The sequence below is a fragment of the Octopus sinensis genome, linkage group LG8 (assembly GCF_006345805.1).
Source record: "Octopus sinensis linkage group LG8, ASM634580v1, whole genome shotgun sequence".
NCBI lineage: Eukaryota > Metazoa > Mollusca > Cephalopoda > Octopoda > Octopodidae > Octopus > Octopus sinensis.
In genome coordinates, this window is record NC_043004.1 from 4,184,134 (window position 1) to 4,212,118 (window position 27,985).

Consider the following 27,985-nt stretch of genomic DNA (forward strand, 5'->3'; position numbering starts at 1 on the left):
TAAGCCCAACAGTAATAAACTTCTTTTTTCTTTGGTTAAAAGGGTAAAAGGACAAGGAGACATTCCATTCCAATAAGATAAAAATGTTTCTGTATTCACCACAAGGGCAACAGATGAGAGGACATTACATAGATCGTTATTATCATTGGTTTTAGCATCCACTTTTCCATGTTTGCATGAGTCAGGTGGAATTCATTAAGGCAGATTTTCTATGGCTAGATGCTCATCCTACATTCATGTAAGGTAATATTTTCCCTTGGCCAGACATGTTTTCACAGAAGACCAGAAATGAATGACATCACTTGTATGACAGCAACACTTGCTTATAACCATCATATAATATGGCAAGAGAGACACACACACACAGGGATTTTTTCATTTTCCTTTTACTAAATCCACTCACAAGGCTTTAGTCAGCCTAGGGTTATAGAAGACATTTGCCTACTTGTGACATAGTAGGACTACCTTGTAGTAGGAAAACAAATCATTTAACCACACAGCCATACCAGAAGACATTAAAAAAAGTTATTGTAAATAATAATGATGATGATAATAATAATAATAATAGCCCTGATACAGTATTAGTCAGTGGCTCTCATGGCTTTTCATCTTAACTGTTTTGTCTTGGTATGAAAGATGGGCTACACTAAATATTCTGCTCAATACCACAGAGTTGCTTGTCAGTTGTTTGACCTAACCAGTTGAGCATGGTCATTTAGTAGCTGACAATATGTGCATTTCTGATCACGAGCAGTGGACAAGCATCAATTCACCTCTGGAAACATGGGCATTTTGTTTATCCTCCTTAAACCACCCTTATTCAGGAACCTTTTGAGCAGGATGGGCTACTTGACCTGAAGAAAATTCTTACTGGGCCCCTACCCGCAAAGTCATGTGCTATTTATCATGATACAAGATTGTGTCACATACATATGGTTATGATGCATGTGCATGGTGTACCATTATCAGATAGGTAGTCATGATGAGCTTTGTATATTTGTATCCCAGTATAACTTTGATGGCATGCATTGCTCTCTCACTCAATAATAATATAAAAATTATTAATTAACCAAGAACAAGAATGACAGCAGTGTAAATTACACTAAATACTTCAGTGTATTTAATTTTGATACTCTACATTCAGAGCTAACTTAGGCCTTCATAGGGTGGTGAACTGGCAGAATTGTTAGCATACTGGGCAAAATGCTTAGCAGTGTTTCGTCTGTCTTTATGTTCTGAGTTCAAATTCCACCTAGATTGACTTTGCCTTTCATCCTTTCAGGGTCAATTAAATAAGAACCAGTTACGCACTGGGGTCAATGTAATCGACTTAATCCCTTTGTCTGTCCCCTCTGTTTTGCCTCCTGTGGGCAATAAAGAAATAACTTAGCCCTTCATATTTCTAGGGTTTATGGAGTATGGACCAAGTAATATACTGGCATGCATTTTACCAACTATCTCAAGGTTTAGCCTTGTTTGGTCAAAAAATAAACAAACATTTGTGACAGCAAGATATACATGGAAGCAGTTAATAGGTCAATTACTAAAGTTTTCTTTACAATAAAGGACATTTGCAAACACTATTAATACCCTTCAATTGTTGGTAGTTCTTTGATGAATTAGTTTTACTCTAGCCTTCAACTCTTTGATGAATTAGTTTTTCTCTAGCCTTTAACTCTCTAGCATTCAAACTAGCCATATCAGACCTAAATAATCTATTTTGTATTCAGACTGACCAGATCAGGCCCCCTCGCAACTACCTGCAATGTTCTTCTAAACATAAACAAATGCATCATTGAAATCTCAAAGCTTAAGGGATAATATATGATTAATTCAAAATAATGTGAATAAATAAGTTATATATTTGGCAGACTTACCTGAATACTAAAGGGTTAATCTTCTATAAAACTACTTATTTTAATGCAACATTTAAAATTATACAATCTATAGACCCTACGAGGCAGTTTGGGAACATTTCTAGCATTTAAAATAAAAACACCACAATGATTAAATGAGTCAGGGAAGACTGCCTAAATTTTCAGACCATCATGTCTACCTGTTTAAAGTAAAGAAAAAGGACAGATGGCTTGTATTGATTTCTTGATGTTGAGAGGTGGAACAATAAATAATTGCAAATTTGTTTCAGTGAACCTCATGTACAAATTCCACCACCAGACCACAAAATATTTCATTCATTAAATTATATAAATTTGGTGCAAAACACATTATATATATATATATATATATATTTGTTTTTATGTTCAATTAGAATAAAAACAATTTTACATTAATCTGATGGGTTACTCTATAATTTTATAGAGTACAAATTTATCATTCTTAAACAAGAATGTTGTTGACAATAACTTCGAAGTTTCAGCTAATTAAGCCATCATCAAACTGTCAGAACTTCAAAGTCACTATCAACAACATTCTTGTATAAGAATATAAATACACACACACAAAAACATTTGTGTGGGGGGTAGGGATCAGTTGAGCTGCTATAGAATTGCAGTACCATCTATCCTGCAGCTTATGCTGAAATTAAATTAATTCCATCGCAATTTCGACTTTGGAAATCTACATATAAGTAAAACAGGTGCTTGCATGAAGCATAGGGTAACTCAGTGCTACACACTCTAGTACCAGCAGCTATGAAAAACAAATCCACTCTATCTTGGAGAAGAGAAAGATCACAGCAGCAGCAGCAACTGTGCATTTTAGATTTTCTAGAAGCTGATTAAACATCTATTTATACAAATCAAAATACCACAACTTTTCTTCACAGGTGAGGCCACAACTGATACCTATACTTCACCATCACCTTCTCATTTTGATTTAAGCTGATAAAAAATTAAACAGAATGAGAGAGGCTTACATCAATAACATTTAGAGCCTAGGAAAAGTATCTCTTTTGTCATTCTTAGTTAGCTAGGATGAAATATGAATGTGCATATATGTGTTATTTCTAGTCTGATCAGATGGTTCAGACTTCAGATCAAAACGGTTCCAGTTCTGTTCATCTTGTCTTTTTTTCAGACAATGTCCTAAGACTGAACAATTCAATGTCTTTTGTCACATTCAGTGCCAACCATAGTGGAATTTAAAATGTTACACATTTACTACTACTTTATGTGATGAGCTGTTTAAGAATTGTCTTTTCAATTGTATTTCCTACATCTTTATGCATTAAAAACCCATTTCAGATATTTTTACAACTCCCCTAAATGATGACCACCAACAGAGCTGAGTCTTTAAGTTTACCCATCACAGATGTAACCTTTTTCTCCTCCCATCCATTAATACATACAGTTGTTAATAACTAAACATAAAACTGGATAATAGAATGTAGAATAAGGCATATTACCAAATGTGTGCGCATGAAAGAAAGAAAGTATGTGATAACAAGAGAATCAAAGTTCATCATTCATTTATCATTTTAACCAAATACATTTTCATGTTTGCATGAGTCAGATAAAATTTATTTTTCTATTGAGTTTGATTTTCATGGATAGATGTCCTTCTTGTCACCAACCCTTACTGATTTCCAAGTAAGGTAATATTTCCCCATGACCAGACATGTTTTTGCAGAATATTGGAAGTCAATGATACTGCTTGTATAACAGTGACAATCATTCACAACTCTCACAGATGTCAAAACAAGGAAATAAAAGGGTAAAGACCCCATTCGGTCATGAAGGACTATGGAATTGTACCTAGAAAGTTACCCTCTGAGGCACAAGTTCAGGTAAGGTTGTTTACGGAAAACCAGCATTTGCCTATGCATACCAACCTCCCCTCTCTCCACACCACCAATGTCATCCAAAGGAAGGCCAACACAATTTGGCACCAGTGACGTCACAACTAATTTCTACAGCTGAATGAACTGGAACAACATGAAATAAAGTGTCTTCCTCAAGAACACAACATGGAGCCCAGTCCAGGAATTGAGACAGGATTCTTTCAGTTTCTATCAACCAAATCCACTCACATGACTTTGTTTAGCCTAGAGTTTATAGTAGATTACACTTATGACATGTCCAAGATGCCACAGGGGAACCCAAAATCATATGGTTAAAAAGCAAGCTTCTTAACAACACAACCATGCCTGTCCCTTCTCACATTTCATACCAGTTACTTCAGTAGCAAATGTTTGCTACTGGATGCTTGATGAATACTCAGATATAATTACATTCATAAGTCAGCAGCATGAAACCTCCAAGCAGGAGTTAAATATTCTAGCTGCCAGACATTTACAAGACTACATACTTCAACAAGAAATATATAGAAACTCTTTCTCTCTCTAAGCATGTATCACACACACACACACAAATTAACTGAAAAAGGCTCTGAACACTTCAAACAACAATTCTTTGTAATTCTGTATAAAGACCAAGATGAATGAAGACATTCAAAGGATGTTTCTTTTGTTTTTACAACACCAATATTTCATCTGACAGATCTTTCATACTTTCCGTGTTCATAATTATAATTAATCCAAATCCAGAGATGTTGATAATACTAAAACAAATATTTATTTCAGTTCCTATAAACACATTTATTGGGGAGCAAGGGGTCATGTAGTGCATGGAGTTTCAAAAAAGAAATTAAAAAAATATATTTTTCCATTCATAAAATTTTGATGATTTCTTTTAATAACCCTATTCTATTTTATTATATACTATCACTATTTTTTTTTTAATATCTTAATAATCATTTCTTACATAGGCACATGGCATTGGAGTGAGGGAAGAGAAATGGTCAGTTACGTCATCTCCAGAATTTGTCTAGTACTTATTTTTTAAAATCCTATAGGATGAGAGGCAAAGTCGGTCTCCAAGAGATTTAGAACTCAGAATATAATGGACCATAACTAAATGCTGCAAGACATTTTGTCCAGTGCTCTAATGATGCTACAAATCCTCCACCCTCCTCTTAATAAGGAAAGCCAGAGTGGAATTAATCTCAAAATTACACAAGTTTGGTCTTTTCGGCACTGATTCAAGTTCTCATTTTCGCTTCTTGTTATCAAATACTTATAGACATTACTGTTATTCAACTCATTATGAAGCAGAAACAATGGAAGCAGAACAGAATATTTATAAAAGGAAAAAAGAAATAGCTTCAAATAGCTTATCTTATCTCATCACAGATAAAGTGTTGTGCCTTTTGGGTGCTAAACTTTGCTTGCCTTAATATCTTCCCATTTCATGTGCTACCTCATTAGCTGATAACATGGTGCATGGTAGAATGGCAATAATAATGATACAGCACTACTTACACTAGTTAGCTGTTGTTGTTTAGCTCCAAGGCTAGTGAAGTATTCTGGCTATAGCCATCCTATGTTTTTACTAGGCAGTGTAGACAGGACTGCATTATCCAATTTGACCTCACATTTTTTTTTAAAAACAGAGTGCAGTTTTGAGAGGTGTAGCTCTTATTTCTAGCATGTTAAGCATCCACATAGAAACCCCATCACTTATTTGAGGACTATTTGATTGTTCTGATGATGAAGGAAAACAAATATTTCCAAAACAACAAACAGGTTCTTAATATTTGTGCACAGGTTCAAATGCTACACTATTCTCTAATTATATTAAAAGTTTTTTTTCAAATGTTATTAAAAAAAATAATGCTGAATTCCAATACCAAAATAATTAGATGTCTATCTTAACATTTAATTAATCAACTGTAAAATAAATCCAGTCTTGCCAAGGGGTGGATGGCAGAATATGTATTTAGTTGAACAATTAACCCATAATGTAACATAAGCAACTGATAAAACATTACTACTAATTCAACTTCTGTTAGGTCTCACATTTCTCAAAAATATCCAAGAATACAGACTCGTTAGAAACAGAAGAAAACAATCTTCAACTACATTGCAACTTAGCAAAGTTGAAATATCTACACCGAATCAACAAATGGCATTTCAGTGAAGTCATCTCAGAATTAATAAGGCATGCGCTGGTTTAAGTTTTCTCTTGGAAAACAGCATTAAAAAATAACAGTACTTTGCATAGCTTTCCAGAGAATAAAAGCCAAAATTAAAAATAAAATAAAACATTAAACATATCAATGAAATGTTTGCAGATTACAGGAACACTATGAGAGAAAGGCTAGCTAATCTAGGCAACTAGCTATGATGTGAATCAAAGCAGATTTTCATAATAATAATAATAATAATCATGCCTGTAAAATAAAGAAACAGAGGAACAATAATAAAATACATGGATGAGTAAAATAACATTCAACAACAAATAGGAAGTAAATGCTGTGAGTGAGAAGTAGTTATTTTAATATGAACGGTTAGTAAAGTGTCAAGCTACTTACACCAACTTTCTGCAACAAATCTCCTACAATGGAAAGAGCTGAGATTCGGGCAGCCGAGGATATGACAGAGCCTGCAAGTGCAAACAGTTGAAAACATTGGCAAAAAATGGACATTAGCTGGAAGGCAGCAAGGCATTATTTCTCCCTCTCTCTCTTTTTTTTTTTTTTTTAAACATGTCCCCCCCCCCCCCCCATTTATTTATTTGTTTTTCTTCTGTTAGAAAGTTCTCTTGAAAGTGTAATATTGAGGACTTTGAAAATAGTAAAATATTAACAACAATTAAGCTGAACATTCCCAGCCAAATGATTAAATAGGTGCAAGAGGCAAGGTCTTAGCAATAATCGAAAAAAAAAAAAGAGATTTTACACCTTACATAATTTCAGTTTATCAGTAGACCTAAATTAACCAACCACACAGCCTAGTGCTCTTCAAGTTTCACCTTTTGGCTACTCAACTACCAAGCCATACTACAATACTACTACTTTCATCAAAAATGCAGAGACTAAGCTATTGAAATGTAATTACTATCGTTTGCAGCTGTTTCAATATTTAAAATTTTCAAGTAAATACATAAGCAACCCTTCAACTTCTGCTAGATACTCTTCCCCTTTCTTTATCTTTCATTACTCCTACTGTATCTCATACCCAAAATCTTACAAGAAGCACTCTCCCAAATCCTTCTTCTCCAGAAAAGCAACCCACTGGAACTGTCATCTCCCATATTCTACCATCAAGCTTTCATCTCAAGACGTTCAAACTGAACAGATTTCATAGATCCAATCACTTTCCAGGGGAACAGCACCTCTGATTTCCCTCTCTCCACATATAGCATGTGTGGACATGCTCACACTTCCAGATGGATTTTGTTGAGGTAGATTTTCTATAGCCAGATGCCCTTCCTGTCATCAATCCCCACCTGTTTCAAAGCAAAGTATTTTCCCCATAGCTATGAAAGACAGGAAACAAACAACCTCACATACATAACAGTGATGATCATTTGCAACCATAACATTAAGTCTAAGGTAAACACACAGGTGTGTACATGCACCTATGTGTGTGTATGTATGTATGTGTAAGTATATATATATATATATATATATATATATGTATGTACACATACATTTCAGTTTCCGTCTACCAAGTTTCCATCACAAGGCATTGTTTGGCCTGGGGCTATACTAGAATACACCTACCCTTGGTATCATACAATGGGGCTAAACCAAAGACTGCAGCCACACCTTCACCTTGTACATGTGTATATGCATACATAATTCTCCACCAGTACAATAACATGAGGATCTGTAAACTCTTTATCACTACCACTTCATCATTTCTAAGAAAGCATAGGTTTCAAAATCTGCTGCCCAAGTACAGAGCATGTGAGTTACAGGATCCTTTCTTAAAATGCTAAATATTTACCCAAGACATACAAAAATAAAATTAAATAGAGTGAAGGAAAAGGTGCAAAAAAAAATGCAAGATGTTTTCCCCGTATGACAGCATTAACATACACTTGACTTCCCATAATGGAAAGGAATTTTAAAAGTAAAATTATCTCTTGCTAATTGAGTCTCTTGGCAACAAGATGAAACCAAAGATTAGGACATAACTAGCAAAAGAAAGCCACACACACTACCTCAAATACCTTTTATTGCATTAATTCTCTCTTTATTAAAGTTTTTACATATGATTCTACTGATGAAGAAAAATTTACAACTTTATCTAATACTGGTTTCTAACAGCAGGAGGAGGATATTCCATAAAGTTCCTCATAAGACCAAATTTTCTATGAATTCATTCATATGACTAAATCATGGTATATCTTAGAAATGTATCAGGAGTGAATACTGAAAGATAAAACTGTAAACTGCTACGCCCTAACAGTTGATGAATTAAGTGAAATACAATTCTCTGAACTAAATCAAAACCAGGGTGAAAGGATCAAGAAAGAAGCTTCTCACAAAGAACCTTTCTCAGAGGTTATTTTATTTTGCTGGTGGTGTATAATTACACACTCACTCTTCTCTCAAGTTCTTTTTCATTAAAGATGTGTAGAAACAAAGTGGTTAGCCTTCCCAACATAAAACACCAATATAACAGTCAAGGGGTGGGGGAGACAAAAAAAAACATGATTGTAATGAGAATAACAATGACAACCAGAAATTAGCGAATAGAATATTTACATCATATTTCAGAGTAAGCACAGCAAGAAAATAACATGCATAAAAAAATAATACACAAATAAAGCTATAATAATTGTTAGTAAAGTCCTCAAGTTCAAAAGTAAAACAAGAAAAAGGATAGGAGGGGAGTAGAAAGGAGTGAACACACTGCAGGCAATAACAACTAATTCAGGAGTTATGAATAGTTTAAACAGCTATGAGCTGGCTGCTTCAGCATAGCTACAATTAAGAAAATCAAATAGCTTTCTAAACACATACTAGAGCGTGAGAGTTCACAACATCCAAAAGAAATATTTTGAAAAAAGATTGTGACCTCTAGGTTATATGAGAGCATTAAAAGACAATTTTATTTCAACAATCTGAAGACCAAGTCATTGCTTTACTGGAGCTTCGCCCAACACACCGACTACACTAACATGATCTCTCCTTCCTGTCTCTTCTAACATTACTATAGCAATTCTTGCTCCAATGAACTAACAAGCTCAGGATACAAACCCACTAGGCTCACTTTCTTCTCTTCCTCCCTATAGTGCTACACCTGCAAAACCTTGTATTAAACACTTCATTCTAACCTCCTGAAAATCTCTTCTTGCTACAGATTTTCCCTACATGTGCCAAAGTTACATATAAGCATAACTTTGTGCTTTAATTTAGATGAATATCACAGCCTGAACATAAATGAACTGGTAACCTTTTCTTTAAAAAGAAGTTAAATGTGAAACTACTGAGAAATTATGTTAGTTCTGCAGATTAAAACTTAAAATTACACAGGTTGTGAAGCTGAGATGCTAAATCTATCACACTATTGTCATTAGTTTAAAACTTCTTGTGTAAGCAACTTCTCACTCAGAACATTGCTTCAGTATGGATGGCTAACAACAGAGTCCAAACATACTTCATAGAGGAGAGCACAATTTTTAAAATATCTAGCAGTAGAAGAGAATTTTGAAAAGAGAAATTTTGAAGTTAGACAATATTAATATTTTTGTTTTTTTTTTTGAAAGCCTTAAAAACTTGAATTAACAATCAGAACTTATGAATCAAAATCACTTTTGCTACCTTCAGAAAAGGGAAACCAAAAATAATCTGAATGAATTAATCAACCAAACCTAACAGTTTGATAACAATTAAAATCGATAATAGTAAATGTTTTAAAAAGAACAACCAGAATATTCCTTTCTACTATGGGCACGAGACCTGAAAATTTGGGGGAGAAGAAAATAGTTGATTACAATAACTCCAGTGCTCAACTGGTACTTATTTCATCAACCCTGAAAGGATGAAAAGCAAAATGGACCTCAATGTTGTTTCAACTCGGAAAGTAAAGACAGACGAAAAGCTGATAAGCATTTTGTCCAAAAAACTACCTTATCGACCATCAATTTTTGTTACATCACTCGTAGCACAAAGCTCCATTTGTAGAAGGAATGGTATAGTCAATCGAATCAACTCCAGTATTGGACAAGTCCATATTTTATCAAGCTTAGATGAGATGAAAGGCAAAATGAGCTAAATCTAGCAGGAGATGAACTCAGAATGTAACCAGCACCAGAGTAACTTGATTAGGATGACTGTATTTAGCAGACAGGATGCTATAACAGGAGAAAGTTAGACGTGGGTGCCAGCACCAACTCCAAACAAGATGGAAAGTAAAGTTGACCCTGACAAGATATGAACCAAGATAATGTTAGCAACAACAACTATAACAACAGAAATAGGATAACATGGATTCAGAGGACTGTATTTAGCGGAAGAAACATTAGACATGGCCTGTCAGCACTTCTCAAACCAATAGTGGCCAGATGCAAGGCTGATTGTGTCCATGTGTGAAAAGGATTTGGGAAAAAATATCAATTGACCCTTACCTTTGTTTGTTGTTGCTGTAGATGTAGTTGATGAGTTTTCTGCACTGTTTGGATTTGCACTGTTATCAGACATTGCTGAAGGTGTCCGACTATTTTCTGAAGAAGAAGGGGGTGTTGAGGTGACTGATGCACATTCTACGCCACTGCTACTAGGGAGGTCAGGTGTTGATGAATGTTCAGGGACATCTGGCCCAAATTTCATGCCTTTTACTTTCAATTCATTTCGTAAATCTATTTAAAAAATATAAAAATATTTATATACATACTGATTTCTACTAATGGTACAAAGAGACAAATTTATAAAGACAAGCTACATTGTTGATTTAATTAATTTCTCATAAATAGCATTTGAACTCAGAACATAAGAGGAAACACAACATAAATAGTTTTCCATTTAATCCATTGACCCATCTCTGTCATATAATCCACTGACCAGGAATTTCTGCAGATACTGCAACCTCAACATTTGCCTATATATATTCAACTGTGGCATACAGAGCTCTCTACAAAGACAGTGTTGGCCACAAAGAGTCCACCTGACAAGAGAAGGGTACCTTTCCAACAAATAGCAAAAGAGTAGATACTCCAATTTGGTAAGATAAAAACCAGAGCAAGATATGATGCTCAACTGGTAATATACAATGAAGATGATGTATATGTTCACCCCATTGACCAACATTTCAGAGATAGTTTCATTTCAGTTCATTTCGAGATTAAACCACCTCTGTAATTTTTTTTTTTTTTTGCATCATAACTTCTTTGCTAATTATTTTTACTTTGTCAATGATCACCAACATATCAAATGTCACTAATCTAATAGTAAGAATAATGCATAAATCTTTAGCTAAATATATACATTTTCCTATATTACTTCATATTTAAAAAAAAACTACCATTCGATAAATTATACAAATTTCACATTTTATATCTCTGAAGAGTAAAATAGTTGTCTATAAATGCTTATCAATATCGAATTCCATTATAGGGACAGCACATCTGCGAGACGATCATAAGATACTTTAAAAACTTAATTCGAAACTTTTAAAATGTCATTATTATATATTTATACTTATACATATTTACATATATTTATATTTTTAATACAACAATTATTTTACATACATATATTTTTCTGAAGAATTTTCTAATATTGATTTTCTGATATTAATAATAATACATTATATAAAATATATATAGTAGGAATAATGCATTCAGGCTTAGTAATCTGATGCTTGTTTATGCATCCTAACTAGATAGATTGTACAGATTATAAATTTATGCTGGACAGAAATGGATGTTGAGGCTTTTCTTCCCCCCCCCCCCCCCCCCGTGACAGATTCTATTGCTGTTTCCAAGATGTCAGCTGCTATTGTTAATAATGTAGTTACTGCTGCTAAAGTTGATTTTGCCCGTCAATGTGTCTGAATGGCCTTAAGTGGTTTGTAGCAGCACATGTGTGACATGTGGGCTTTCTCTTTTCACCTAAGTGTCATTTGCTAACTCAATCAGGTTGGGCATTTGTTTCTGGCTTCACATCTACAGCCCTCATCTTTGTCATCCAGCAACTCTTATAAGATGGAATGGGGATAAACTGCTTCACTTTTAACCAGGGAGATGGAATAGCTCACAATTGACAAAGGTATTTTTTTCTATGTTGCCTTCAAGTGCTTCTCTACTTGGGCATATATAGGTTGCTTTTTTTTTTTTTTTTTTTATAAAACTTTTCATACCTATGGAGCAATATCGTATTGTGCAATGCTCAGCACTTCCCATTACCTCCAGGGGCACAGTTAAGATGACTTTTCTGCCCTCTTTTTGAACACATCCTCAAGTTCATCTTGACCACTTTCCATCCTTAGGCACTTTTCTAAGTGCAGCTCTTGCAAAGAAGCAGCTTTGCCGTAGGGGCTGCTGCAAATGATGGTCAGCTGCAGCCAGCTGCCACAGTAAAATTTGTGGTTGTGTTGCTCAGGTTCACTAGTTGCCGTTATTTGCTGACATTTTTAATAAAAATATTTGTCTGCAAACTGCAGAAAAGAACTACAATTCTTATAATTAACAAACAAAAATGTTTAGATATGCTATTTTTCTCATAATGTCTTAATTATGACTTTTATTAATGTTTATGACCGGGCAGTTTGAAATAGTAGTAGTAGTAGTAGTAATAACAGCAAAATATCTTTACCTCTTGCTTCATCTTTTAATCTCTGAATAGATTCTCTGAGAATTTCTTTGCCATCAAGTTCATTCTCTAGGAAAACATTTCTCTCCAAAGCCTTTAGACAAAGAACATTTTAGTATATAACATATATAAAACACTCAAAAATATATATTTCCATCATCAAAATCATAGCTGGTAAGTCAGGATGACTGAAAACACTCAGTATTGACCAATTACTCAAAAGGAAGCAGACTAAATATTTTGTACTCCTGTAGCCCTGCATTACTGGACCCAGTCTACACTAGATTAAAGAATAGCAGCTAGAAAAAGCATTGATTATTTTGGTGTGTACCAAGCAATCCTTTTTATATATAAAAAAAACACTTCCTTTCAATGAATATTTTAAAGCTTAAATTTTAGAACAAAGAGGTTACAGTGACACTTAAAATCATTACTATCATCATTGTTTTAACACCCAAGTTCATCATCATCATCATTTAATGTCTGTTTTCTATGCTGGTATGAGTTAGATGGTGTAATAGGAGCTAGCAAGCTAGAACACTGCACCAAGCTTCACTGTCTGTTTAGTCATGGTTTTTTACAGTTGGATGCCCTTCCTAATGCCAACCACCTTACAGAGTGGACTGAGTGCTTTTTACAGGGCACCAGCACCCGAATTAATGCTGTAAGGTCTGTCATGAGCCCAAGGTCTCATATAGTAGGAGACTAACTGGGATTTCATGGTGTGTAAGTGACTGAGATTACCCTCTGAACAGGACACCAGTCCATCACAGCTGTTGCTAGAACTCAATTACAGCTGAAGTGTTATGGCCACATCCCATGGTAAAGAAGATTGGCCAGCAGGAGTGCTGTGCCAGTGCCACATAAAATGCACTCATGTCAGTACCATGTAGAAGCGCACTTGTGCCATGCTACATTAAAAGTACCTAGCACACACTGTGAAGTGGCTGGCATTAGGAAGGGGATCCAGCTGCAGAAACCAAGCTAAATCAGACTAGAACTTTGTACAGCTCACCGGCTTGCCAGTTCTGGTCAAACCACCCAACCCATGAAAACAGATGTTAAAGGATGATAATGAAGGTGGACCGGAGCAACATGAAATGAAGTGTTATCTTCAAGAATACAACATACCATTCAGTCTGGGTACTGAAACCATAATCTTACAATTTTGAGTGCAACATGTTATGCAACAGGTCATGTGCCTTCACAAATAATCCTGTAATACAGTAAAATGTTGTGTTATCTTATCTACAAGGTGAAGCATCATGAGATTTTATTCACCCACTGCTCACTTCTTCCTATCTAGTTTTAGTCTTCCTACCTCTCTATCTAGCTATCTCTCGACACCTAGCACACACCATTTTTTCAGTAAGTATTCCAGTATATCCAAACAAAAACTTAAGTTCAGTTACAGGTGACAAACCAGACACCACATCTGCATTATTATGGTGCTTGACTGTGGGAGGTGTCAAATCATGCATCTCTTTAGACATAGCTGACTCGAGAGATATTTAAACAACAAACTCCAGGCTTGTAACTATTAAAAATCTGCTTCAGTAATTCTTAAAAATTTCAATTTTCCATAATTACCATAACCTATACCAGGATGGAAAAATTCCTAATGAAACCTCATATTCCTTTCACCTCTGTATTTGGTTTACAAGATCCTTGATGTAAACTTGTGTTTGGAACCATGCTTTGTTGTATCTCAAGAGGTTTGTTATGGCAATAATAAACACACACACTGGTTCTATTTCACTTATTTCTTAATTGGTTTATCTATCTAACCAATTAAGTGATTGCTTGAATAAATGTTTGTTCAATCAATCAGCTGGCTTTTTTCTTCAAAGTCCTGTTTGTCTGACAAACAGACCAGGAGTAGAGAGAGTATGTCCATGATGAGGTTATGAATAGCAACAAAAGGAATTTGACAAACCTAACTGATTGATAGACCAAACAATTAATCAATCAATCAATTAGTTAGTTAACTGCTTAAAAGGTTATAACAATTGACAAATAAATAGCAAAGAAGTGAAACTGAACCTGTGTGTGTGTGTTTATTATTGGCATAGTGATCCTCCCATGATGTGATAACATATATTCCTATGTTCACAAATTAACCAAAAGAATGAAAACTGAAAATTTACCATGTTGAGATTCTTTTCAAAATCTGTCAATGACAATGCAGCAATTCTGTAAACAAACAAAACAAAAAAGTTGCAGTCAAATAAACAAACACAGGTAACAAGGTGATCAGAAATTCATAAACTAAAAAAGTTATTTATAAGAGTTAGACACTTTGATACTTCCTGGAATAAAAGCATTAAATAGGAAGTCATTGTCAATCACATATACATTATGTATATTTAGTCATCTGTGTGCATGAATGTATACAATTTACACTCACACAGAGGCCACTCTTCAATACAGTTTTCATCAACAAATTTTACTCACAGGGTACTGGAACCTAACCTAAGACCATGGGGTAGTCAAGCAAAGTTTTTCACACAGCAATGTTTGCATCTAATAACATTTAGGAATGTTTGCAATATATTGGGTTGGCAACTAAGTTTCAGCTATTTTTTTTTTTTTTTTTTTTGGAATTTATTGAGTTTTTAAATTTTGGAATCTATTTTTTTTCGAAAATTCTATTTTTGAATCATTTCGGGATCTTTTTTTTCTTTTTTTTTTCCTAGTTAATTTTAGTTAATTTCTGTTTATTTTCAGATCATTAAGATGGAATGTCAAGTTACGAAGAACAAGCATTTTCGACACGTTCTTTTTGCTTTTAATCAAGGTTCTAAGGCCGCAAAAGCTGCTCACAACATTTGTGCTGCGTACAGAGAGGGTGCCATAGCTGAAAGAACCGCTCGTGATTGGTATGCCAAGTTCAAAATTGGAAATTTTGACCTCAAAGACGCACCTCATTCTGGCCGTTGAGTTCGATGAAGAGCGATTAAATCAACTTTTGCATGAAAATTCTCATCAAACAACAATGGAACTGGCAGAGAAAATAGAATGCTCCCACACTGCTATAGAGAAGCATCTTCACTCGATGGGAAAGGTTCAGAAGTATGGAGCATGGGTTCCGCATGCTTTAAGTGACAACAACAAAAACCAATGAGCCACAATCTCTGCTGGTTTGCTTGCTCGTCACTGCTCAACTCATGGATACAAACAACAATTTCTTTATCGAATCATTACTGGCGACGAAAAGTGGTGCCTGTACATCAATATGAAGCAGCGTATGGAATGGTTTAGCCTTGGTAAAGAAGCAACACTGCACGTGAAACAAGATCATCTACATAAAATGGTGTACATATGGTGGGACTGGGAAAGGATTATCCATTACAAATTGCTTGAATGGAACCAAACGGTCAACATGGAACTACATTCAGATAGAACAACTATCGGCAGCATGGAATTCTGCTGCTGCATGACAACGCCAGCCCTCATATCGCCAATATGACCAAGGAAGCCATTCAATCACATGGCTGGGAAGTGCTGCCACACCCACCGTACTCTCCTGATTTGGCACCAACGGATTTCCACCTCTTTTGATCTCTTTCAAATGCTATGCACAGAGTTTTGTTCAATACTGATTCAGAATTTGAGAGCTTGGTTGGATCAATTTTTCAAGTCAAAATCAGGTGATTTCTACCAACGAGGTATTGAAAATCTTATTGAACGCTGGGAAGAAGCTGTAAACAACAAGAGTGAATACATTATTGATTAATTAGTTGTTATTTTTTATTAAACCTTTTAAAAAATTGAAATTTTAAAAAAACCGACAGGGACTTAGTTGCCAACCTAATATTATAGTAAACAATATTAGGAGTGGCTGTGTGGTAAGTAGCTTGCTAACCAACCACACGGTTGCGGGTTCAGTCCCACTGCGTGGCATCTTGGGCAAGTGTCTTCTGCTATAGCCCCGGGCCGACCAATGCCTTGTGAATGGATTTGGTAGACGGAAACTGAAAGAAGCCTGTCGTATATATGTATATATATGTATATGTGTGTGTCTGTGTTTGTCCCCCTAGCATTGCTTGACAACCGATGCTGGTGTGTTTATGTCCCCATTACTTAGCGGTTCGGCAAAAAGAGACCAATAGAATAAGTACTAAAGGTGGTGCTCCAGCATGGCCGCAGTCAAATGACTGAAACAAGTAAAAGAGTAAGAGTAAAGAGTAATAGTTTAGGTTCACAATATACAATTTTTCTTTGATCAAGAGCAAGGTACATTTGTACGAAAGGACAAATGGATAGCTAGATACATACATACATACACACATACACGTGTATGTTAATGAACTCAATTAAAAATAAGCTAGAAAATAGACATTTGTGTTGGATTAACCAAGATTAAAACCTACTCACCTACAAATAAAACATAAACACAGCTGACTAATATAATTATTAACTATCAGCAGATTTATAAGCAATGGCTAATCAGAACAGGATAATCTATGATTAACTCAAAATTTTGCATAGTGTAGTAAGTTGCAAAAGATAATATTTACTCCAAAAATATAAGTGAGGAGTGGTTACCAGTTGTGATAATGGTTGTGAGGAAATTAAGTGTCAACTAATAATTAATCTCAGTGACCACTAAGCCAAAAGATTAAAGGAGCTTTAAAGCAGAGCAAGTTACTGAAAGTGGATGTAGATGGAAATATATAGCCAACTGAAAGCAGGTCAGTTTTGTTAAATACACAGCACATGAGTGCTGGACATTGTGTCAATAAGATATGCTACTAATCTCAGCCTGTCTCGCCCAAAGATATAGGTTGGCCAACTATAACATTTTAATTATTCATCCAGTTCTGTACTTTGAATAGTAAAAATATAGGATTTGAAGCAGTTTAGAATCTCATCATCTAAATGAAACAAATTATTAATTAGATCTGATTTAGCATTTTCTTTTCTCTGTCACATATTACCTAATCAGCTATGGAGGAGGGTATTCTGAAAATATAGTTATCAGAATAAGAATAGGGTGGAAAAAGTTCAGAGTTATCACCTCTGCTGTCAACAATGGGATTCTCTCCCCCAAGTAGAAATACAAGGAGAGAAAGGTAAATCAGTTTATAGAAATAAAATCATTCTCATATGATACAGAAAACACCCTTCAGAGAAAATCCATACATCCAAACACTAAAATTTCAAGACATATAGTGATAAAAAAAATATTGTGATGAAGAGCCCCAGCTTAAATGTTACTAGACATGTACCCATCATAGTGTTGAGAATTCAAAACATTGTCATGTCAACTCCTCAGAATATACAATGTTTTTTTTGTTTTTTTTTCAATTTACCAACAAGCACAAACAGATTATGGTTTCCAACTCTTGAGCAGTCTGCTTAAAATAGGCAACTAGGAAAGCAGTAATCCTCAAGATGCAGTCCAGCAAATGTCAATATTTGCCCTTGAAATTTATTGATTGACTTAATGTTTATGTGTTCTGGAAAGTGATGTTTGCTAAATCTGTTGATATGAGTGGAATTCTGGGTAAACTGCATCCTCTCTTGATGCACTCATTCAGATCATGCAATGGACACGCCAGTTGAGGAACACCTTCAATGTCAATTTGTTTTCTGTCTTAACCACTGCACTTACAGGAGTTGAATTGATGGAACCACGACAGTCAGAAAGAACTCTCCTTTCCCTAACTTTTAACAAATTTCTGACAAAAAGACAAAAAAATAAATAAAACTGCTGCTTCCTAAAAAGATTGATTTACATGTTTTTTTGACATTTTGAAAATTTTTAACTTCAGTTCAAAGTGATGAGGATTTAAAGCCACTGCAGATTTCATCGGCCTTTGTTCCTTTGGAGATTAATAGAAGGATCTCACAATCCCACTGCAACTCCTCCCATTTGACATCTATTGTCAACCCAAGTCTTGCAATGTCCTTCCCAGGGCCTCCACAGTTCTATGTGCCATTGTGCATTTAACATTGACAATCATTTGCTATCTCTTAAGAGCATGTCCAGGTCCCAAATTTTTAGCAATGCTGCAAATAGATGTCTCATTTGCATCCAAGTCCAGAGTATACTTGGAAATAATGTCCTTCATGGCTTTCAAGAAGAAGTGTGATAGTAACACCTTAAGAAACAAAGGAAACGTTATGTCTATGTTGACAGACTTTGACAAGCAGTACATTGATTGGAAATGTCTTTTCAGTTATCCCATGACCATCAAGAAACAAAAATTCAACACTTCACTATTTTGCACGTAAAGAGTTTATTCCACTGCTTTTCACAAGTTAAAAGTGCAGAACATTCAGGCTTTTATGCCGTTTCTGTCGACCAATTTCACTCACACGGCACTGGTCAGTACAAAGCTATAACAGAAGAAAACTTGCTCAAGGTGCCACACAATAGGATAGATCCTACAACATATGGTAGTTACGAAGTGAACTCTATATCCATGCAACTCTGTATCCATGCAGTTGTGCCACCAACCCACCCTCCACACACACACAGTATAACACATAACCTACCTGTTCTGTCTTTCCAAATCATCATTAAGCTGCTCTATCCGAATTATGTATTTCTGGTGTTCTTCCTTCCAAGCCGTAACCTCACAAAGATCTGTTTGTAGTTTTGATACTTCGTAGTGACGTGCTGTCTGCAAGGACTCTAATTTACGCTGCAGAATAAGAAATAATAAAATAGAGATTTGGAGAGGAAATAAAAAGAAGAGTTAAGGAATAAAATTTGAAATAAGTTTCCTCTTTCATTTTAGTAGATGATTGTTTCCAATCTTTAAAAAAATTTTTAAAAAATAAAAATACAACATATGCATTTCATCATCAATGTTTCGACACCCACTTCACCATGCTCGCATGGCTTAGACAGAATTCACTGAGCAGATTTTTTCTACAGCCAGATGCCCTTCCAATCACCAAACTTCATTCGTTTCTAAGCAAGGTATTATTTCCATATGGCCCCAACATATTTTCATAGAAGATTGGAAACAAACAACCACTTGTACAATGGCAACACCCATTCATAACTATCACACAAGGTCAAGACAAGGAGACCCAAACACATTTATGACAAGCTTCTTTCAGTTCCCATAAACCAAATCCACATACAACACTATGCTCAACTTGGGGCTATAGTAGAAGACATTGTGAAACTGAACCTGAAACCATGTGGTTGGAAAGCAAACTTTTGAACTACAGCAAGTTGCTTGCGCACTTGGTTATTTTTATTATTCTAGAACCAAACAATGAGGTTTTACTGCTTCATTAGTAAACAATAACAACTAAATAACAACAAATGTCAAGAATTTTTCTTTTCTTTATATTATAATAATGACAATTATTAGTCATATTTTTGTACTTAGAATTAATTAAGCTGCTTTTCATCCATGGAATACAAAAGGACTGAAGTATGTAAATAGATATTGTTCGCTAATAAGGCCTTTTAAACTGAACATGAAAGTCAAATGGAGAAATATTAATTTTAATCACTTTGTAGTTTGTTGCAAAATTTCAACAAATCTTTCCATTAATTTATTTCTAATGAAATAGATTGCTGATGTTTCAATTAATTTTGACAATAATCAAAAGCATGGTAGGATTTACAAAAGTAACATTTTAATTAAGATAATGATTGGAACACAAGAGGTTCCAGCATAAAATTCTGATCATCAACAACCCCTGGACATCAATGTCTAGTCCTAGGACACATAGGGCCAGCTACCCAGGTTGTGTGCCCATGCCATGTAAGAGCACACGTACCAGTACTGTGTAAGAGCACCTATGCCAGTGCAATGTAGTGATCATGCCGGCATCATGTAACTGTTCCCATGTCAATGCCACATGAATGCACTTGTACTGGTACCACGTTAAAAGCACCCAGCACACACTGTAAAGTGGTTGGCATTACAAATGGCTTCCAGCTATAAAAATCAAGCCAAATCAGACTAGAACCTGGTGCAGCTCCCCAGCTCTGGTCAACCTGTTCAACCCATGCCAAATTGGAAAAGGAGGAGGAGGAGATCATAACATTCCCCTGGAACAGGATGCCAGGCCATTACAGGGTTACCACTCAGTTCTATATTTAAGAGATGGGGAATTATGTACATTATTTACATTAGACGGATATTTGTCCTCATCTTGTTTGTTGTTAACACAACGTTTCGGCTGATATAATCTCCAGCCTTCATCAGGTGTCTTGGGGAAATTTTGAACCTGGGTTCTCATTCCTAAGGTATTTTTTGATATTATTATGATTATTATTCAGGTCACTGCCTGGAATTGAACTCGGAATCTTGGGGTTAGTAGCCCATGCTCTTAACCACTATGCCACGGGCATATGGCATAATGGTTAAGAGTGTGGGCTACTAACCCCAAGATTCCAAGTTCAATTCCAGGCAATGACCTGAATAATAATAATATCAAAAAATACCTTAGGAACGAGAACCCAGGTTTGAAATTTCCCCAAGACACCTGATAAAGGCTGGAGGTTATATCAGCCAAAACATGTTAACAACAACCAAGATGAGGACAAATATTCGTCAAATTTAAATAATGTAAATAAGGGTTACCACTCATTTACAGTTGAGGGGACAGGAGCAACATGAAATGAAATGTTTTGCTCAAGAACACAATGCACTGCCCAGTGTGGAAATTGAAGAGTGAAACGTCCTAGCCACTGAGCCACAATGCCTGCCTGCACCAAAATTATGACGGAAGATTTCAATTACATATGAACATTTTAAAACAAACAACAAATAGGTAATCTCAGGCAGATTGATATTGAAATGGCTAGCAAGCAACTAACTCATCAATGCCTATTCATAAAGAGACATTCTCCAGTAACTATCTGATGCAAGTGAGTCATTAAACAAACATTTAATATGGATTTTTGCTAGGTCGGTCTCTCTTTCTTTCTCTCTCTCTCTCTCTCTCGCTAAATGTTTTATAGAGCTAAACACTAACAAAATAATCTAGGTGTAGTCATCATAAATTAGCACTACTATTACCAACAACATCAATTCATATGACTTGTCTAATGCATCCTGAAAAAGCTACATTCCTCATTTGTAAGGAAGCAAAATCATGCATTTCTGGAGACACCCAAAGAAATATCAATAAGAAAAAGCTATTAATAAGGAAGTACACCTATTAAAAAAAAATTGCATCCTAGCATGTATGCCATGCATTAATGAACACCAAGTTAAAGCAGTGTGCAGTCAGTAAGGGGTTGAAAAAAAGGCTAAGGAAAGACATGTCTTCCAGATAGGGGGCTGCATCTTATCAGTGCTATACTGCAAACTACCCTACAATCTTTATCAGCATGAGTAAATGGATGCTAAATCAATAAAGATGATGACATAGTTGCTTGTGCACATGTGAATGTGCCTGTGAGAGAGTGCACGTGAGTGTGTGTGCATGCAAGAGTGAGTGTGAGCACGTGTGAATGTGAATGTGTGTGCATGAGTGTACATGCACATGTGAAGGTGTGTGAGTACACATGCAAGGAAATGTGAACTTTATATTACACAACAGAGATAATATGCTTAGGGCAAGAGTTTCTACAGCCAGGTGCCTTTCTTATTGATATCCCTCACCTGTTTCCAAGTGAGATAACATTTTCCTATGTTTGAACATATTTTCATGAAACACTGCTTGTATGACAGTGGCATTTGTCTACAACAATCATGCAATGTCAAGACAAGGAAACACCCAATGACAGTTTTTGTTTACAGAATCCACTCACAAGAATTTGGTCAACCTAGGACACTGTAATACAAAACACTTGCCCAAGGTACCATGCAGGGGACTAAACCCAGAACCAAGAGTGTGGGAAGCAAGCTTCTTAACCACAACCATGCTGCTGAATGAAAAATGACTAGATTAGAGGAGACTCACTAATACTGTGAACACAGCAAAATATGCAAAGTTAGCAAAATATGCAAAGTTCACACTATAAAGTGTTTCATGATCTATTTAACCCATGTAAGTATGAGAAAAAGACATGTGGTACATATGTTCAGAGGAAATTATATATTTTATAAACAAGTAAAAAATATCTCCTCTGACCAAAATAAAGAAACTTTTTCTATAACTACAGCTAAAAAATATACAATAAAAGCTATTTTTACTTTCCATTTGAAACAAAGTAAAGAACCTAACAAGGAAGTAGCTGCATAGTCAATAGGTTTCTAAACATAGCAGTCAAATCTCCCCCCAAATCACACCCACCATTTTAAAATGGGGAGGACAACTGAGATAATATGGTCCAAGATACTCCTCATCAGACCGGATTGTTAAGCTGGAATGCCTTTGATCACAGGTATGCTCAATTAGGGTTGAAACAGAATAAAGAACAACTTCAACTATTAGCTAATAACAGTTCTAGAGGATTATTAAAAAAAAAAAAGGAAAGAAACCTTAAGTCATTGCATAGGGGTGGTCAAATGACAATGTACAAGATTGAAAGCCAGTTGTCTGTGCCAAACCAATGGAATGAAATTGAGCTATTTCACATCTAAAAGGGAATGTTCAAGCAACCCAAAAATACATAGTGAATGACCAATGACTGAAGCCACAGGAATTCCTTAAATCTTTGCCAACAGATATATTTAGTAGCAGTTTTAAAACAAGAATATTCTATTTTTAGATAAAATACCTCCCAGATCTTTAGTCACTTTTCCTAGATATAAATAGTTGCTATATTTTCCTTGAAACACAGTTCAGTTTAGAAGAAACCAATTGATAGAAAATTGAGACGTTGACAACAATGATATAGGTCATGCAGTCACGTTTTACTAACACCTTGAATTATCATGCAGAAAGAAGTTTGACCAGCCATTAGTCCTGTGACGTACTTGTTAGCGAAGACTTTAAACTGATAAAACTAATTGAGAAAAGTAGCAGCACAACATTGATCTGTTGACAGAGAAAGTTGTGGAGCAGTACCAGTGTGCAAATCTTCAACTACAGAATTTACACTCCAAACATTAAGAACATGTCAGAACATTCAAAGTTATCAACTTAGAATTTCCAGTCCTCCACATTTTACTCTTTATGTATCAAAACCACCTATTTGTCTTAAATGAAGAAGGTAACACTAATCCATGATATAATAAGAACAGGATGGCCATAACTGGGAAGTCAATTTTAAGTTTACTTAATTAGTGCTGACCTGAAGCTGAACAACACTTGCAATAAGTAAGGCAACTTTGAATTTAAGAATGCAAATATATTTATTATAGCTGGGTACATTAATGAAGCAATAGGTGTGGGCATGGATGTGCAGTTAAGAGGCTTACTTTGCAACCATGTGGTTTTAAATTTAGTTTCACTGCATGGCACTTTGGGCAAATTGCCCCAGATCAACCAATGGCTTGAGAGTGAATTTAAGAAGCACACAGTGTGGAAACCCATCACATATGCATGTGCTTGTGTGCACATGCACCTTTGTGCCTGTGTTTGTTGATTTGTTTATGTTTCCATAACATGGAAGTTTAGTAATAGTGATCAAGGGAATAAGTATTAGACTTAAAAATAGAAAAAACGTGGGATTGATTCAATCGCCTAAAAATTCTTCAAGGCAGTGCACCAGCATGGCTGCAATCCAAAGAGTGAAACAAGTAAAAAGTAGAAGTCAATACAATTTTAAGCTTTCCTAAGTTTACTTTGCAAACAAACATAAATCTCATCTAAAAATGAATTAGACTTGCTCAAATTAACTGTACAAAAGTCACTAGTGACTCCAAATTAAGGAGACCTGATTCTGCTCAGATTAACTGTACAGAAGTCACTAGTGACTCCAGATTAAGGAGACATGATTTTGAACATCATTTCCAAAATGTTGACCCTTAGGTGCAAATCCATTTGTCTGAATCTCATCTTTGGCACTACGCAGCTCTGTATACTGAATTCTTCCCATCTGGAAACAGATCAGGTAAAATCAGAAAGAGAAAGGATGAAAATCAGATTGTAAACTGCTCGTCTACAGTGACAAGATAGAATCTATCAACTAAATCATCATCATCATTTAATATCTCCTTTTCCATGCTTGCCTGGGTCAGACTGAATTAGCCAAGGCAGATTTTTCTATAGCCAGATGCCCTTCCTGTTGCCAAACCTCACCTGTTCCCTAGCAAGGTAAATATTTCTCATGGCCAGACGTTTTTCCACAGAAGACTATAAATGAACATCACTTGTGTGATGGTGATGCTCATTTACAACCATTATGTGATGTTTGTTACAAGAGTACATGCACAAATGTTCATGCATAAACACACACACAAAGTTTTTTACAGTTTCTGTCTGTTGAACCTACTTCCAAGGCGTAGGTTGGCTCAGACCAATAGTAAAAGACACTTATGCAAGCCAGACAATGGGACTGAACCCAAGACCATATGACTGAAAAGCAAACTTCTTAACTATATAACCAATCTTTTTTGACAAAGTATCCAGCTGTAGAAACACTGCCAGATCTGACTGGCCTGGTGCAGCCTTCGGGCTTCCCAGACCCCAGTTGAACCGTCCAACCCATGCTAGCATGGAAAGCAGACGTTAAACGATGATGATGATTCTGCTTTTAGAATAAAACCAAATTATCAGTGTATCTGCCAGAGTAGAGTCTAACAAAGATAACCTTGAGAAAAGTGATTTCATTTTTTGCTACTGTTTTAATTAAACCTCCTAAATCTTGTTGACCTGCACAGAATCATTTTATATTCACAATTCTATATGCTATATATTCCTTGTTACATTGATTATACATATAAAATTTCAAATGTAAAATGAGTGAAAAAGATTTCCTGTTTGTCTGAAACACAACACAAAAGAAACCTTATATTTATTTTTAGAACAAATGTCTTGACAAAGAGTGATCTCTATTTCCTTCAAAATTTTGCCTGAACAACTATGTAAAACAATATCACAACATCCCAAAGACACAAGCCTCTATGTGGAAGCCTCTATGTGGTTGCTCATTTTGCTAGAAATAGCAGCCAAATCAAATCACACACTGCCATCCCATTCCCATCAATGCAAAATGTATAGATAATCACAATATTACTTCTAAAACTTAATCGCTATGATGCCATCATGCTTGAGATTGCTTTTTGTTATAGAGTCATAGAATAGTAAAGGTATGGAATATTCAAGAAACCAGACAGTAAAAAATATCCAGAGAAATAAGTCAGATGCTTTCAAAAGTCTAAGGTGACAAATATCATAGAAAATTAAATATTTTTTTCTTTGAATATTTACAAACAAAGAAGACATAGAACTAGAGAGACACTCAAGTGAACTTGCATCATAAATGCTTTCTTCTATATCTTTAATCTCTAAATGTCATCAGTGCAGATTCATATTATTGATATCTTAGGATAATCAGCTCAACAAATACACACAAAGAGATGTGAGCGCATTACACAGATAATCTGTATAGGAGGAAGGGGTATTAATTTCTTTGACCATGCAGTCACGAAAAATTAACTTAATTCAATGGATATTTATACTATGTTGACTGAACTCTAGAGCCTATGGAAGATAAAGCCATTGGCAACACAACATTAGATTAAATTTAAAAAATACAAAAAATTTTTTAAAAACTAACTACATTGTTCTCTGTTCCTATGAACTCATTCACACCATACACATAAAAACCAACACAATGCATTCATCTCATCTTGTCTCAGGTGTGTGATTCACATCTCCAAACCTAAAACATTTAACAAAACGGTTTAATGGTCAATGTACATACTAAAAGAGTTCAATTTCCTGTCACTAATTTTGCTCTGCTATCATTCTAGCTACAACACTGCATGACACCCATTAAAACCAACACAATACATTCACCTCTTCTCATAACCATATCTATACCTGACACTTCCAATCCTTGCAAATGTACCACACCCACAATTCTTATAAAACTACCTCACAACATCAACCCTTATAAGTGCACTCCACTGCACCCCCTATAAATATACCACACATAACCCAATCCTAAATGTGTATCAAACCCCATCTTTATAAATGTCTCACACACATCCAATACATCCCAGTATTTAGTAGTGAACACTCCACACAATCTTATGTTTACCTTTCAATCACAACTGTTCAGTTTAAACAATCGTTGCAGTTCTGTCTATGCAACAACAGTCCAAAACTGAACAATAACCACACAAATCTTACTCAGTTACTACACACTTCAAATGGTTCAAATACAACGTGAATGGCCTCAATTAGAGTGCTGGACTAAACAGAGTACAGCTGTGCACTAACAATAGAAAATACTAATAATACTGAATGTGAGAAGACACAGGGGAAACAGATCTGTAAACACTGGACCTAACAGACTAGTGACAACAATGTTGCATGACAAGCACATCCATCTCATACCAGCAGAAAAAATACATAATGACAGGCATAGACAGAGTGACAGGTCTACATAAACAGACAAAGTTCCCATTTCAGTGAAGGTGTGGTTTACATTCCAGGACCTAGTGATGCATTATGTTCTTGAGCAAAACACTTTGTTTCATATTGCTCCAGTCCACCCAATTTCAGTAATAGCTGGGAAGTTAACCATGTGACAGACCAGTGTCCCATTCAGAGATTCATATGCCATGGAAATCATGGTTAAACTCCAGCCTTATGAGTCTTTGGGCTCATGACAAACAGACCAGCACTCATTTTGTATATGAGGAATTTAGCATACTAAGAAGATAATGAATCCTTAAAACATTCTTCTTGACAAAAGAAGCAATTATTTCAATACACTGAGCTATTCATGAAGCAAATGGAAAATATACAGAGCATTTGTCTCTGTGGAGATGTTCAAAGTTATATTAGGAACTATTCCCTTTCAGAATTTCAATGATGAAGTTATTAATGATACAGATATAATAGGTATCTTGCAATATTTAAGTAAATTGGATATTCTTTCTGAAATACACATTTTAATGACCACCTACCCATACTCATATAGGTCAGACAATTTGATGAGGTAGATTTTCTATGGTCACATAACTTTTTTGTCACCAGCCCTCACCTATGTTCAAGTGAGGTAATACTTTCCCTTGGCTAGATATCTTTTCACAGAAGATTGGAAACAAAAAGACACTGTTGGCATGATGGTGACTCATGTTTACTACTATCAGGTAATATCATGAGGACGTGATTCCATGATGCTAAACTTCATGAAAGAGACAGCAAGCAACTGCAGCAAGTGGTGAGATGCTGCTGGAACAAACGTGTCCAACTCTGCTAGCATCAAATGGAAAATTGACATAAAATGGTGGTGGTCATGACACTATCAAAAAGTATCATCACCACATGGTCAAGCACTTGTTGCAGTGTGACAGGTTGTATGCCTCAAATGAGCTATGCCAGCAGAGTGCAAATTCTTGGTACGGTTTCCCATGCTGGACAGGTCTAAAGATAA

The 27,985-nt window shown here is 35.4% G+C and overlaps 1 protein-coding gene and 1 long non-coding RNA gene across 9 annotated transcripts in view; one reads left to right on the forward strand and one right to left on the reverse strand.

The window, feature by feature from the left end:
• LOC115215026 (nuclear distribution protein nudE homolog 1) overlaps nt 1–27,985 on the reverse strand; it is a 94,613-nt gene that overhangs the window by 18,861 nt on the left and 47,767 nt on the right. For all 8 annotated transcript variants that reach the window (XR_003881948.2, XM_036505205.1, XM_036505207.1 and 5 more), the window contains exons 3-7: nt 19,066–19,214; nt 14,709–14,754; nt 12,565–12,655; nt 10,380–10,610; nt 6,331–6,401 (exon numbers count right to left, since the gene is read on the reverse strand). Coding sequence is in view for 7 of the 8 variants with exons in the window: in XM_036505205.1 (XP_036361098.1) it covers nt 6,331–6,401; nt 10,380–10,610; nt 12,565–12,655; nt 14,709–14,754; nt 19,066–19,214 (588 nt within the window). In the remaining variant the exon portion in view is untranslated. The remainder of the gene's footprint in view (nt 1–6,330; nt 6,402–10,379; nt 10,611–12,564; nt 12,656–14,708; nt 14,755–19,065; nt 19,215–27,985) is intronic.
• LOC118764479 lies at nt 173–27,636 on the forward strand. The gene is made up of 3 exons (XR_005000286.1): nt 173–185; nt 7,188–7,262; nt 27,608–27,636. It is a non-coding gene; the product is annotated as an uncharacterized LOC118764479 (long non-coding RNA).